The sequence below is a fragment of the Meles meles genome, chromosome 16 (genome assembly GCF_922984935.1).
Source record: "Meles meles chromosome 16, mMelMel3.1 paternal haplotype, whole genome shotgun sequence".
Taxonomy (NCBI): Eukaryota; Metazoa; Chordata; class Mammalia; order Carnivora; family Mustelidae; genus Meles; species Meles meles.
In genome coordinates, this window is record NC_060081.1 from 60,632,112 (window position 1) to 60,647,503 (window position 15,392).

The window sequence follows — 15,392 nt, forward strand, 5'->3', positions numbered from 1 at the left end:
TTGCTAACAACTCCCAGGCAATACCCACATAGCTGGTCCATGAACCACACTTTGAGTAACAAGACCTGGATCGTTGTTCTCCAAGTGTGGTCCCAGTCCCAGCATCATGTGAGAGTTTGTTAGACATGCGAATTCTTGAGACCCATCTCAGATCCACTAGATCAGAAACTCCATAGGTGGGGCCAGCAGTTGCTTTCCACAAGCCCTCCAGGTGTTCTGATGTATAGCGATATTTGAGTGTCACTCAGTTAGGATAAAGAAATTTCTGACAGAATTGCCTGTGATTGTGTACCACCTTCAGTCATTAAAATTTAAATAAAATCCCCATCTGATAAAATCTAACCTTTCCATTGGGGCTTAGTATTCCTGGAGACATGATTTTTTTTTTTTCTTAAAGATTTTATTATTTATTTATTTTTAAAGGATTTTATTTATTTATTTGCCAGACAGAGATCACAAGTAGTCGGGGGTGGGGGGGAAGCAGGCTCCCTGCTGAGCAGAGAGCCCCATGTGGGGCTTGATCCCAGGACCCTGGGATCATGACTGGAGCTGAAGGCAGAGGCTCTAACCTGCTGAGCCACCCAGGCGCCCTTAAAGATTTTATCTGAGAGTGAGTGAATGAGAGAGAGAGAGAGCACAAGCAGGAGGAGGGAGAAGCAGACTCCCCTGCTGAGCAAGGAGCCTGACTCGGGGCTACATCCCAGGACTGTGGGATCATAACCTGAGCCTAAGGCAGACACTTAACAGACTGAGGCCCCCCAGACATGCTTTTTAACACAAAATGGCTCCAGCTCAGACTATGAAGACTTTACTGGGGCTCTGCCAGCTAGGGCACATTCCAGCTCAGGTTCTCCCCTTCTCCTTTCTCCTAGGGAAGGCTGGTTTGAGACCTAAGTCCATGGGCACTTGGTGTGAAGAGCTGGAGATGCCAGAGTGGAGGCACATCCTGTGTAAGGAAGTTCTAATCAGGATGTTAGAACGGGTGATGGCCACTCAAGGATGTGGCCCACGGCAGGAAGGGGCCTGAGCAGAGGCCCACACTCCCGCTCTGGTCTGCCTACTACTCTGATGTCTACCTTCATATCTGACAGGAAAGACTTTCAAACTGGCCTCAAGGTGAGGTCCAAGAAGCCACCTGAAAATTAGTTTAAACACCTAGGTTTGCTGCTTATTAGTTTTGTGATCATGTGTAGTTACCTCTAGGCTGGTTTCTCATCCATAAAATGGTACTAGCGTGTACCTCACTGAACCATGATTAGGAAAAAGGCCGCAGCCAACAGTAGATGTTCAATAACAGGCTGAATATGAAAATGCACTTCTGGGAAATTTTTCAGGCTAGGTGACCTTGACCAAAACACTTAACTCTCCTTAGCCATTTCTTGTCTGTAAGAAAGACTTGACCAGGGGCGCCTGGGTGGCTCAGTTGGTTAAGGCTCTGCCTTCAGCTCAGGTCATGATCTCAGGGTCCTGGGATCGAGCCCTGCATAGGACTCTCTGCTCAGCAGGAAGCCTGCTTCCCCCGCCCCCTCTGCCTGCCTCTCTGCCTACTTGTGCTCTCACTCTCTCTGTCAAATAAATAAATAATAAATCTTTAAAAAATTAAAAAAAAACAACAACAACAAAACAAAACTGACCACTTTGCAGGGGTGCAGTGAGAACTGGGTAAGATGATCTATATGGAGGAGCCTGTATACTCTACCTGGCTACTTCCTGGACTCTCACAAGGCAGGCACCCAAGTGTTTCTGGACTGAACAGGGAGCAAGGAAATGAAAATGGAGAGAGGGAAAAGTATAGTATGGACGAGTGAAGTGTAGTCATTTGGGGCCTGACTCCAGTGACCATCCATGTCGGGTGTATTCATGAAGGCTGGAGTGATGGGGGTTTTAAGAGCAACTGTGACCACCAGACCACCTCCAGCTCAAGAACTGTTATCCTGTATTGTCAGAAACTCAGCTTGGTGACCTGTATCTGTTCTCGTGCATTTGCTTCATCTCCTCTCCCAGAAAGAGCAGGGCCTGTGACATTTTACAAGTATCCCCCACAGACACAGCAACCTTGATGTACTACATGGTAGCAGCAGCCCCTGGATCATTCAAAACTAACGCAAGGTGGTGGCCTCCTGCTATCACTGGTGAGTACAAAGACAGCCGTTTCTGGAGAAATACAGTCTGGCCTGTTTGAGGAACCCAGACAAGTGGTTGCAGATTACTACACTGGGGTGGAACCCAGTAACCCCACACAGATGGCAAGGGTGAAATGTGGAACGCCTTTCTGAGACCTTAGCTTTCCTCCCCCATAAACCCTGAGATCGGGCTTCTCACAATTTTTGATTTGAGGAAAGGTGTGTCAGATGAGCTTGGTCTCCTAGATGGGTTTACTGGTATGACCTTGGGCAAATTATTTATCCAGAGTCTTAAATTCTTCTTGGGTGAGATAATGATCAAGGACGTGAAAATGTCCAGCACAAAGCCCATGTATAGTGACTTGGTTCCACCCCGAGCCCCAGTGCATGGCTTGAGAGAAATAACACCAGCAATCGGGTTAACAATGAGACATATACAGCTTTATTTAATAATCTGTAAAAAGTTGTACTCCGGCAGAGTGATGCATTCCCTATCTCGGCTGAAAGCGAACATTATATCTGAAAAGCCCCTTCCTAAGATTCGGAACTGCGTAACCCTGAGCTTACATCTGATGCCCTCAAGAGCTGGGCCCTTGCTGTGTGGCAGCTGGTTTCATCCTCCTCCCAGCAATACTCTGGCTTGGCTGCAGTCCCTCGCCCAGCAGTCCACTAAGCACAACTGCAGCTGCACAGGATGCCCTTACACACCGGCCCCTTTCCTCTCTTCTTTAAGAATTGTCAAGAAATGGGTTCTGTACCAATTTCATTTCGCTTCTACTACGTCAGCTGAAGTCAAGGGTGTGCCTGAGACACATAATATTCCGCTGAGGTCTGTGCCTCTTCGCCCAGCTGGTTCTCACCATCTGTGTAATTTTCAGGCCATACCTCTCCTTTCTCAGAGGACTGAAGGGTGGAGAAACACTCTTCATCACAGACCCAGGAGGCACTTCTTGGGGCTATCTCGTAAGTGGTATCAGACACTGTGGCGACAGCAGTTCTGCTCTGGCACAGCAGAGGCCTGGTATTTTGTTTTCCATCTTCCTGTGCTAAGAGAGTGCAGTAATGATGCCACACTCACTTCTTAGGAAAAACTCCATGTTGCATCAGAACTTCATCATTCATGGGCTTTTAAAAGAATATGTCCCTCCCTTTTATTTACAGAATAACATATATGAATGCATTTGGACAGGAGGTGGCTGGCCACCCTGCCTGCCTCTCTATGTTAATAGGCTCCCTTCTATTGGTCACCGTCAATGTAAACACAATCTTCCACATTTCTCAGAGCTCCTGAAGTCACTGCAAATCGTGTTGACCAATTTGGAACCAAAAGAGAATGCAGTGGCCTGCCCAACCTAGAAACTTGTTCTGTATATTTCCCTTAAAAACACCACTGAAAATGAAAAAGAAAAAAAGGTCCCCTTTTTTTGCAGAAGCTCTACAAGAAAGCATATCTAAAATCACAGAACTATGCACACACAAACACAGACACGCGTGCTCACACACATACATCAGAATCAAAGAATCTTGTCAGATATGTAGTTGGGAAAGCACAAGGAAAGGCTGGCAAGAGAAAATATGGAAATTCGATCAGCTAAAGATGCTGGAATGTTACAGTGATGGCAAGGAAGAGGTTCTTGGTACCTACAAAAAGGAGGGCGGGCAGGCAGAGAGAATGATAAATCCAGGATACCAGAGACTGTCAGTTGGCCATGCAGGAGTTAAAGATAGATGCCAGTTTGCTGGATGAAATGTTATATTATGGAGTGGTTGTCTGAAGGAGGGTGGACTTGCATGGTCCGGGGGAGGAATATCTGCTTAGCAGGACACCTCCATGGTCTGGTGTCTGTCCACAACATCAGGGGATTCAGAGGATTCTTGAGTTCCATCTGACTGATTGCTGGTGACAGATCGGCTGAAGGCACTTTCTCCAGAGCCGATGCTACTCGAGGTTGAGTGGGTTCGTGATCGGGCGAGCCGGGTCATGCTGGCAGATGGTACTGTAAGAAAGAACCAAGGGGACTAGAAGATAGTACCCTGGCTAAGCTTAACTAATCCAGAAATTTCACTAAAGGCTTTGTTTAGCTTTCCCAACCCATTTAAGGTGAGACCCAGGATAAGACATAGCCATCTTCCTTTTGTATTATTTGCTTAGGTGAATGGCTATACACAAGGCTGCTTTAATCCTTTGGATCTGGTTGGAATCTTGGCTGATTCTAGACCACAGAAGAACATGGGGAAGCCTAAGTCCAGAGTATAGCCTCTGAGCCATTCATACAGTGATCAGGAACGAGGCTTTGGGAACCCAAACAGGTAACCAAACCCTGCAGAGCATGCAAAACTAAACCAAAAGAAAAGACAAACCACACAAGTATGAAGGTGTTTCACAAACACAGTGCAAGCCCGATACAACAAGACTACCATCCGTGTCCACAGGCTTCCCTTGCTACCTGGGGAGGAGACATGTATGAAGGTGTGGGTCTAAGGGAGGGCAGGTGGGCCTGGCACCTGCCCTATATGCCCTCTATGCGGGCAGCAAGGTAAAGGATGCCTGCAACGAAGGGCTCCGGGGGTGGGTGGTTCACTCAGAATACGGTTCCACCGCTTTGATCCTAAGGTCCTTCCAGCTTGGCTGGCACGTGGCCTTACCTGTCATAACCTCCCTGTCTATCTTCCTGAGGCACCAGCCACTCACCCAGCTGTCATTTCAATGCTGGGGGTCAAAAGATGCCATCACCTGATGAGTTTTCCAGGCACAGGCTCTGGTACTCCTATTTAGAATCAAGGCTGCCCTTCACTTCCTGAGTCTGGGATTCATGCAAGGATGAGTAGGTGGCGGCAGAAGAGGGGTCCTGCCTACAAAGTTTCAGCCTCTACCATGACCCTAGATTTGGATGATAAGAGGAAACCTGGCTATTACAACCCGCTCCTTTCTTCCCGGGGAACCAGGGCTGGACCTGCAGTCTAACCCTCTTAGGGCACAACGAGCCACGTTCTATCGGGCTCTCACTGCACAGGAAAACCGCGGACATGCTGCAGGCAGCCAATGCAGCCAGGAGAGCGTGGCTGGGAGGCAGGGGCGGGGCCAGCACAGAGGAAGGTACCTGGCTCGGTGCTCAGGTGACTGAGCTGCACATACGGGACTGGAAGCAGGATGGACACAGGAAAAGGCAGGTTAGTGACCCAAGAGTGCCAAGTGGCAACCTCGGCTGCCCAGTAAACACTGACAGAATCCTCTAAGCTGGGGATGAATTTTTATGTTAAGGTCTCAGAGAGGAGTTGAGGCTGACTGATGTTATATTATCATCTCAGATGTTAACTTCTCTCATCTAGTCAAGGGCAACTGTTTTCCTCTCCACTATAAACAGCCATCTGTTTTGGATCAGAAATGGGCTGGAAGATCAGCTGTTTCCTACAAAGGGATGAGAACTGGCTAGGAGAGGGACTTCTCCTCCCAGTGAGCCAGACAGATGTGGGTGTGGGCTCGGTTGGTAGTGGCTCACAGACGGGGATGACACAGCCACTCTAGACAAGACATACACAGTCTGCCTGCCAGGCACAGGGCTGTATATACCCAGGGGTCAGCTGCTGCCCAGGCAGCTGTTCAATGACCATTTTCCACGCTTATACTAAAGACAGGAAAAAAAAAAAATCACCCTACTGGGTAAAGAGCTCTGTACCTGGGTTGAAGAGTTTTTCTTCTTAAAAATTCCAAGAAAGGAGCAAGTGTGGATAGTCTGTGACAAATGAGAAAGCTCAGGGGTCTCACAATACAAGAGACCAGGACGGTGGCACATGATATGGAAACATCCTTGGACTCGCTCTAAACTACTGTGCAAGTTCATTTCCTGTGGTGGTGCTGATGTAACTGAGGACACTACCCTTTTCTTCTGAAGTCTCCACTGTGTTTCTCTAGGCCAGGAGTCATTACCAGCTAAGTTCAAATGCAAATCATAATTTCAGATTCACAAGTTTAGCAAAATCTAAGCCTCAGTGGTTCTGGAGTCAGACTGCTAACATTCTGCAGGTGAACTGTTACCCTGGGAAATGTACTTAGTCTCTTTGAATCTCAGTTTCTTCTTCTATAAAATGGGACTAATGATAGAACTTACCTCTTACGGTTATAAACACTGAATGCCCAGCACAAGGTAAGTGCTTAGTAAGTGTTAGCTCACCTTACGTACATGCACAGATGAATGCTCCATAAACATTTTGGTTTCTACCTCACTTCAGGCTGGCTAGCATAGAGGTTATATGCCCTGGGAAATGTGAGCTCGCCAGATGTCAAAATGACCCCATTATCATTAAATTTTTACTGGACAGAAAGTTTTGTATTACTCACTGTAGCCCATTCCTTGCAAAAAGTACTTGAAGGCCTCGGTGAGCTTTCCAGGCTAGGAGACAAAATAAGAAGGTATTAATCTTTGCACAGGCAGAGAGGCAGAATCAAATGAGTGCTTTAAAAAAAGAAAACAACACAACAATAAAAAAGCCCCTCCTTACCTGTACTACTTGGGGCAGTCCACCACAGTCTGCCATCTAAAAGAAGAAAAATACAGAAGTGAGCTGGTACTTATACTTAGGGGACATGCTCTGAAAATCCACAAGTCCTTTCAAATAGGACAGGATTGAATTTTAGGTTCCTTAACTTAATGTTTAACTGCAACCAAGTGTATGTTTCCTCAATGCACTCTTACACAAAAACTTACATCCTAGCAATAGCCTTGGATATAAATCTGAAAAGATTATTTATTTAATACTTATTAATCAGTAAGATGTAGAGCCTGGCCTTCAGGCCTAGGTGGGAACTTTCCATTAGGAGTGACAATGAAGTTAACCAACGTCTTCAACTATGGTTCTGCCTCCACCTGAAGAATGTTACTTTCAGAGTCCTCAAACAGCATGACCCTAACTTCTCGGGCTTTCATGCTTCCTAAGTTCCCGCTCAACCCAATATTATCTTCATTCTACCACTAAGGGGATTTCTCCAATGAGATGGTGATACTGAATCTGGTCAACTCACTTGGTCAGCCACTTTCCTCTCAAAGCTGGATTTGGTGAGGCTGTCTCTCACTTTATAAATATTCATAGCTGATTATCCTCACATGTGCAAGGATTTTTTTTTAATAAAGATTTTATTTATTTATTTGACAGACAGAGATCACAAGTAGGCAGAGAGGCAAGCCAGAGAGGAGGGGAAGCAGGTTCCCTGCTGAGAGAGAGCTCGATGCAGGGCTTGATCCCAGGACCCTGAGATTATGACCTGAGCCGACGCAGAGGCTTAACCCACTGAGCCACCCAGGTACCCCATGCAAGGATATCTGAAGTAGAGTTTTGTTAGCACACATTGGAATTACCCAGAAGACTCATTAAAACTAAGATTCTTGGGTTTCTGCTCTAGAAATACTGATTTAATAGGTCTGGGGTGGGGCTCGAGAACTTGCATTTCTTTTTTTTTTTTTTAAAGAGAGAGCGTATGTATGCTGGGGTGAGGGTGTAGGGGGTAGGGTCAGAGGGGGAGAATCTTAAGCAGACTCCACATCCAGGGCAGGGCTCGATCTCATGACCCTGAGATCACAGCCTGAGCTGAAATCAAGAGCTGGATGCTTAACTAAGCCACCCAGGCACCCCAAGAACTTTTTTTTTTTTTTTAAGATTTTTTATTTTAGAGAGGCAGAGAGAGTCCCAAGCAGACTCCGTGCTCAGCTCAGAGCCCAATGGGGGAGCTAGATCCCATGACCCCAACATCATGATCTGAGCCAAAGACAAGAGTCAGATGCTTAACTGACTGTGCCACTCAGGTGCCCCAAGCTGTCATAGTTCTTTTTTATTTTATTTTTTTTTTTTAAAGATTTTATTTATTTATTTGACACAGAGAGAGAGCACAAGTAGGCAGAGAGGCAGGCAGAGAGAGAGGAGGAAGCAGGCTCCCTGCGGAGCAGAGAGCCCGATGTGGGGCCCGATCCCAGAACCCTGAGATCATGACCCGAGCCGAAGGCAGCGGCTTAATCCACTGAGCCACCCAGGCACCCCAAGAACTTTTTTTTTTTTAAGATTTTTTATTTTAGAGAGGCAGAGAGAGTCCCAAGCAGACTCTGTGCTCAGCTCAGAGCCCAATGGGGGAGCTAGATCCCATGACCCCAACATCATGATCTGAGCCAAAGACAAGAGTCAGATGCTTAACTGACTGTGCCACTCAGGTGCCCCAAGCTGTCATAGTTCTAATAAGCTCCCAGGTGAAGCACATTCTGCCAATCTGCAGAAAACACTGTTTCTAAGGCATTACGGCCAACCACACAGGCCCACCTTCTTTTTTCCAGCTGTTATGCATTCTGTACTCAGATAACATCCTATTCAGGCTGACTGGAACTTAAAAAAAGAGAGAGAGATGGGGGGCACCTGACAGCCTAGTCAATTGAACATTCAACTTTTGGTATGGGCTCAGGTCATGATCTCAGGGTTGGGAGACTGAGCCCTGCCCTGGGTGTGGAGTCTGCTCAAGATGCTCCCTCTCGGGGCGCCTGGGTGGCTCAGTGGTTTAAGCTGCTGCCTTCAGCTCAGGTCATGATCTCAGGGTCCTGGGATCGAGTCCCGCATCGGGCTCTCTGCTTGGCAGGGAGCCTGCTTCCTCCTCTCTCTCTCTCTCTGCCTGCCTCTCTCCCTACTTGTGATCTCTATCTGTCAAATAAATAAATAAAATCTTAAAAAAAAAAAAGATGCTCCCTCTCCCTCTGCCCCTCTCCTGCTCACACACTCTCTCCTTCTCTCAAAAAAATAAACCATCGTTTCTATTAACTAGCATGAAAACTTCCTTTGAAGTGGGGACTGTTATTTAGCAGATGGGAATGCCACAGAAGTCACAGGAATTGAAGGTTAATGGGAGAGTCCCTTAAAATTCTACGAGTAATATCAGAAACAAACATTTACCCTGATTACATATATACCTAACTGGCAGAGGCTGTATTTTCATGAAGTGTAGGAGTCAAAATCTGACATAAAACAACTAACACATGCAGAGAGAATATTAGGAGAGACTTTCCAAGCTTAGAGAGTCAGTTCAACTACACTGTTGCAGTGGGCATTTCTGCCCAGAAAAAACTACATCAGAGTTCAGTTTTGTGCTTTCAAAAATATTGATTCAAACCTGTACTGAAAAACTATTTGAAACCATATACTTTTAAAATAACATCTCTATTTTGGACCAGTTCGTCAACCACCTGGACCTCAGAACATTCTGCATTCTGTCACCTCAGAGCATTAACCTCATGTCGTATTTCCAGGAACTACAGCCTGCTTTTGGTGACAGCACTTCCCTTTCAAGCCACTTCAAAGAGAAAGGGAAGAGCAGAGGTCTTTCAGACCGAGAAAGTAGCAGTAAGCAACGTAAGATCAACATTTAAATACAGTAATCCATACTCAAATCAGAGCGTCAGGCCCCTGTACACTTTAGGACAGGCTGTAGAAAAAACAAGGTTGACACTCTTACCTGGTACAATGAAAAGGGAGAGAAACCTGACATTAACTAGAAATCCGGTATAAGAGCTGCTCTCTGGGGGCGCCTGGGTGGCTCAGTGGGTTAAAGCCTCTGCCTTTGGCTTAGGTCATGATCCCAGGGTCCTGGGATCGAGCCCTGCATCGGGCTCTCTGCTTAGCAGGGGGCCTGCTTCCCACTCTCTCTCTGCCTGCCTCTCTGCCTCCTTGTGATCTCTGTCTGTCAAATAAATAAATAAAATCTTAAAAAAAAAAAAAAAGAGTTGCTCTCTATTTGACCTAAGAGAAAGGAAATGCACCCACCCTCATATCAGAACTGTTATTGGAAGCTTCCTAATCAATAGAATGGGACATAGCTTGTAAATAATTCCCATTCATCCTAATTTTCACAAAATTAAATAATGCTTATGAAGTTTTTAATAACATGGTTAGATGCTCATGTCAAGAAGTTGAGGGACACCTGGGTGCCTCAGTAAATGTCTGCCTTTGGCTCAGATCATGATCCCAGTGTCCTGGAATCAAGTTCTGCATGGGGTCTATGCTCAGTGAGGAGCCTGCTTCTCCCTCTGCCTGCCACTCCCCCTGCTTCTTCTCTCTGACAAATAAATAAAGTCTTAAAAAAACAAACAAACAGACACAGGGCTGTAAACATCCTGATCTTAATGATATAAAAAGTATATAGGAAAAAGACACCCATTTTTTTTTCTTTCTTTTGGAGAGTGAGCACAGGGGTTGGAGGTAGGGGCAGAGGGGCAGAATGAGAGAGAGAGAATTTTTTTTAAAATTATTTATTTATTTATTTATTTATAAACATATAATGTATTTTTATCCCCAGGGGTACAGGTCTGTGAATCGCTAGGTTTACACACTTCACAGCACTCTCCATAGCACATACCCTCCCCAATGTCCATAACCCCCCTCCCCCTCTCCCAACCCCAACTCCCCCCAGCAACCCTCAGTTTGTTTTGTGAGATTAAGAGTCACTTATGGTTTATCTCCCTCCCAATCCCATCTTGTTTCATTTATTCTTCTCTTATCCCCCTAACCCCCATGTTGCATCTTCATGTCCTCAGAGAGAGAATTTTAAGCAGGCTCCATGTCCAGCATAGAGCCCAAAGTGGGGTTCAATCTAATGACCCTGAGATCATGACCTGAACTGAAATCAAGAGTTGGATGCTTAACTGACTGAGCCACCCAGGCACCTCAAGACATCAGTATTTTTACCAGAGGGGAACTTTGGGTGGTAGGATTATAGTAATTTTGATTGATTTTATCCTTTACTTTTCTCTATTTCTCAATTTTCTTTCTTTTTTTTTTTTTTAAGATTTTATTTATTTATTTGACGGAGAGAGAGATCACAAGTAGGCAGAGAGGCAGGCAGAGAGAGAGGGGAAGCAGGCTCCCTGCTGAGCAGAGAGCCCAATGTGGGGGTCAATCCCAGAACCCTGAGCTCATGACCTGGGCTGAAGGCAAAGGCTTAACCCACTGAGCCTCCCAGGCGCCCCTCTATTTCCCAAGTTTCTAGAGTGAGAATATGTTCAGGAAAAATTTAAAAAAGAGAGAGAATCAAAGAGAGAACCTTTCCTTCTTTCTGGGTAACTACTGCAGAAATAAGAGTATTTTGAGCTATGTATAATTTACTAATAAATCCACTGGCAATAAGGAAAGAAAGCACTTTACCTTTAGCAAAGTTGTGTTTATAGGGTTCAGGCGAGAGTTGCATTCAACCTTAAGAAAAGAAAAAAAGAGAAAACAATTATGACCACTAGAAAAATAAGAAATAGCTTGGCACGAAAATGATCTTCCAAGATCAACAGCTCAGTTTGGAGATGGTTAATCAGCCAAAGAAATTACCAAAATACAAAGTAAGAGATATATCATGTACTTGGTATCTGATTATTTCTTAGTAAATCTAAAAGTCTGGCTAACTTCGTTTCCTGAATCTGTTGCGAGTATTTAAAGAACCTTATGTTGAATCTAATTTCTCCTACTGGCTACCTAACTTGGGGACTAGGTACCTATTTTAAAATGTGAACTGAACCATGGCACTCACCTGCCAAGATTCTGATGGATTCCCAGTACAAATGGTACTGACCAAGCCCCATCCCCAATCCCCACTCCCCCTTACCCCTTCCCTGTACCCTGGGTTTGCCTTTCTGCACACCCTCTTTTCTGACTCAAGTCTTCTTCCTTTTTTTCTTTCACTATTCCACCTAAATATTGATTACTCTGTTTTTTCTCTCATAGCAATTATCTTAATTAAGAGTTACAACCTGTGTGTTTACATGTTTGGTATCCTATACTTCGTGGTATACCCACGAAGGCAGGGACCTCAAAGAAAAGCTTTTAGGGAGATAATCTTTAGGTTCAGCAATGTTTTGCGGCTAATTTAATCAATTAAATCTCTCCTTTTACATATGCTTGCCAAGCATACACATACAAAACACTGCTAGGAGTCTGGTATCCACCAGGGTGAAAACATACAATTCAAAGCTGAATGATATCACTTCGAAATTTCACAACTGAGCTGAGTACAGATGGATGAGCAGGATTTCAAGAGACACAGTAAACAGAAGGGGTGGCTGTTTGAAGGCTTCCAGAGTTGGGGGGAAGCATAAGCAAAGAACCAGGAGACGTGAAGTGGATTTACAGGGTGTGTGTGGGGTTACAGAGGTGTGGTGTGAAGATGCACTGCGAGGCAAGTCTGGGCGGTAGACTGGAGCTGACCATGGAAGGCCAAGGAGCCATGGAAAGTTTCTGAGGTAAACAGATTTGTTTTAGAAAAGTAACTAGCAGTGGCTGTATGACAGACTACAGAGGCGATGAGCCAGTTAGGGAGTTATTAAAATTACCTAGGCAAGAACCAGTAATCCAGCTGAACTCTGGGGATTGCTGATGGGCAGGTATACAAAACTCTTCTATTATCAGGGGATGATCTAAAAACCAGGATCACCAAACCAGTTTTTGCTCTATACAAATGACAATGTAGGCAGTGGTAAGCAAATGTACCAATGTACTACAGAATATCATTAATTCCAAACTGTAGAATTTAAAAACTGGATCCCTAACTGCTAAGCACAATGCTTAGAACATAGTAGATACATAATATTTTCTCAAAGAATGAAATCCCTCACCTGAATTTAATACAATAAGTCATGCTTTCCTTAGTTTACCACTTTGTAATTTCTTTAGCTCTCTATGAAGTCTCCATATCTCATAAACCAAACTCAATGGCTGGTTTTTTGACATGTCTATTCTCTCTCTAGCTCCCCAAATGCAGATACATCATCTTATTCATTTTTGTATTCCCTCCACAGCATCGAGCAAATAAGAAGCTCAAAAAACGAGGCTGAATAAGTAAGCAAGAATAGTTAGCAAAAATGACCAAATTTGAGAAGCTCCTTCCTACTCTTCAATGCATGGAGAGTCCTCTAATCCCTACCAATTTGTGGGATAAAATGCTAGCTCTCACAAGCTAGAATCTGTAAGAGCATCAACTTTGTGATACAGACAGGGCTCCTGGGGTTCTTATCTACAAATGCTGAAGGTGGGAAGTCAGAAAACAAGACTTTATCTGTATTGGCCAATCTATCTAGTCTTGAAAGATAATTGGAAATGTTGATTAAGTCCATATAACTCAGCATTATTAGAAAATTCTGAGGAAGGGTATTTTCCTAAAAACAACACTGTTTTCTTGTTTTATGTCACATGTTTATGAAGAAAAAAAATTTAAGTAATATCCACATCCAATGTGGGGCTCAAACTCACAACCCTGAGATTAAGGATCATATGCTCCACGGACTGAGCCAGTCAGGTGCCCCTGAAGAAATGTTTTTTCTTTTTGTTTTTGTTTTAAAGATTTTATTTATTTATTTAACAGAGAGATCACAAGCAGGCAGAGAGAGAGGAGGAAGGAGGCTCCCCGCTGAACAGAGAGCCCAGTGTGGGGCTCGATCCCAAGACCCTGGGATCATGACCTGAGCCGAAGGCAGAGGCTCAACCCATTGAGCCACCCAGGCGCCCCTGAAGAAATGTTTTTGATACATATTTTTTAGCATGTATCTCCACCTTTTTAGCCAGAAAAGACTTTGTAAAACTCCTTCATGATTAATTGGGATCATCACTATAACTTTATCATCTTTGGGGAGTTTTTTTTGTTTTGTTTTGTTTTTGGACTCGAGGGTCATGTCCTTCTGTGTTAAAGCCATGCCATGTATTTTATACCAGACACAGAATGTTTTACAGGATGATTCAGGGAGGTATGAATATATCATCCCATCTACTTCCCCCTACACTTACCCTGCCTCATAAACCTTCTCTCCTATGTCTACCCCCATGATTAGCTACTAGACTTCCTTTCCCAAAAGCCTTACTCCCTAATGTTTTTCTCTAAACAGGGCAGAAGTGAAGGCTGCCAAAGAAAACCAGGTAATCTCACACAGATACCTATTTATATTATATACACTGTGGGGAAAACAAGTAAACTCTAATAGATGTATGAAAAACTGTCAACCTCATTTGTAATAAAATGCACATTAAAACAGTGGGACACCATTTTTAACCTATTAAAGTATTAATAAAATTTTAAAATCCAATGTTGGACAAGATGCTGTGAAACAGATGCTCTCATACAATGCTGGTGCCAACACACTGCTATGTCCTTTCTGGAAAGGAATATGGCAAATGTTATAAAAAATTTAGTAAAGGTTTATGATTTTTGACACATTAATTCCACTTCTAGAAATCTGTCCCAGGGAGATGATCAAGAATTCGATATCGATGTTCAATAGCAACATTATTAATGGTGTAAAATCTGATATCATCAACTGGAAAATGAGGTTAAACAAAGGTACATTTACAAAACTAAATATTATACAGAGGTGGGGTGCCTGGGTGGCTCAGTGGGTTAAAGCCTCTGCCTTCGGCTCAGGTCATGATCCCAAGGTCCTGGGATTGAGCCCTGCATCAGGCTCTCTGCTCATCGGGGAGCCTGCTTCCTCTTCTCTCTCTCTGCCTACTTGTGATCTCTGTCTGTCAAATAAATAAATAAATTCTTTAAAAAAATATTATACAGAGGGCGCCTGGGTGGCTCAGTGGGTTAAGCCGCTGCCTTCGGCTCAGGTCATGATCTCAGGGTCCTGGGATCGAATCCCGCATCGGGCTCTCTGCTCAGCAGGGAGCCTGCTTCCCTCTCTCTCTCTCTGCCTGCCTCTCTATCTACTTGTGATCTCTCTCTGTCAAATAAATAAATAAAATCTTTAAAAAAAATATTATACAGAGGTACTGACTTTATAATATGGAAAAAGGCTATCAAAAATGCTATCAATAATCAGGTCCCCAAATCTTTCATGTTTAATATCACCCAGGGTATGTTAGAGGAAAAGATAATAGTTTACCTTTGGGTAAGAGGATTATGATGTTTCCTCCTATCCTTCTATTTTTTTATTTTTTCATATTTTCTACAATGAGCATGTATTATTTTTAAAGATTTTTTTTTTTTTTTTTTTTTTTATTTGGCAGAGAGAGAGATCACAAGTAGGCAGAGAGGCAGGCAGAGAGAGAGGAGGAAGCAGGCTCCCTGCGGAGCAGAGAGCCCGATGCGGGGCTCGATCCCAGAACCTTGAGATCATGACCTGAGCCGAAGGCAGTGGCTTAATCCACTGAGCCACCCAGGCGCCCCGAGCATGTATTATTTTTAACAGTGTATTACATACTTGAGGAAGAGGCAGAGGAAAGCATATAGGCTCTCAGCAGCCTTTCAGCCTGATACAGTTCCAGATG

General features: G+C 44.2%; 1 protein-coding gene across 6 annotated transcripts in view; it reads right to left on the bottom strand.

Annotated features, from left to right (window-relative positions):
• Window positions 1–2,542: 2,542 nt before the first annotated feature.
• Window positions 2,543–15,392, bottom strand: part of NDRG3 (NDRG family member 3) — a 77,593-nt gene continuing 64,743 nt past the window's right edge. For 4 of the 6 annotated variants that reach the window (XM_045981722.1, XM_045981719.1, XM_045981721.1 and 1 more), the window contains 5 exons: window positions 11,292–11,339; window positions 6,624–6,659; window positions 6,463–6,514; window positions 5,225–5,263; window positions 2,543–4,120 (listed from right to left, as the gene is read on the bottom strand). In XM_045981722.1, the coding sequence (XP_045837678.1) occupies window positions 3,939–4,120; window positions 5,225–5,263; window positions 6,463–6,514; window positions 6,624–6,659; window positions 11,292–11,339 (357 nt within the window). In that variant the 3' untranslated portion in view covers window positions 2,543–3,938. Of the gene's footprint in view, window positions 4,143–5,224; window positions 5,264–6,462; window positions 6,515–6,623; window positions 6,660–11,291; window positions 11,340–15,392 lie in introns of all 6 variants that reach the window. The other 2 variants (XM_045981723.1, XM_045981724.1) reach the window with 2 other exon arrangements.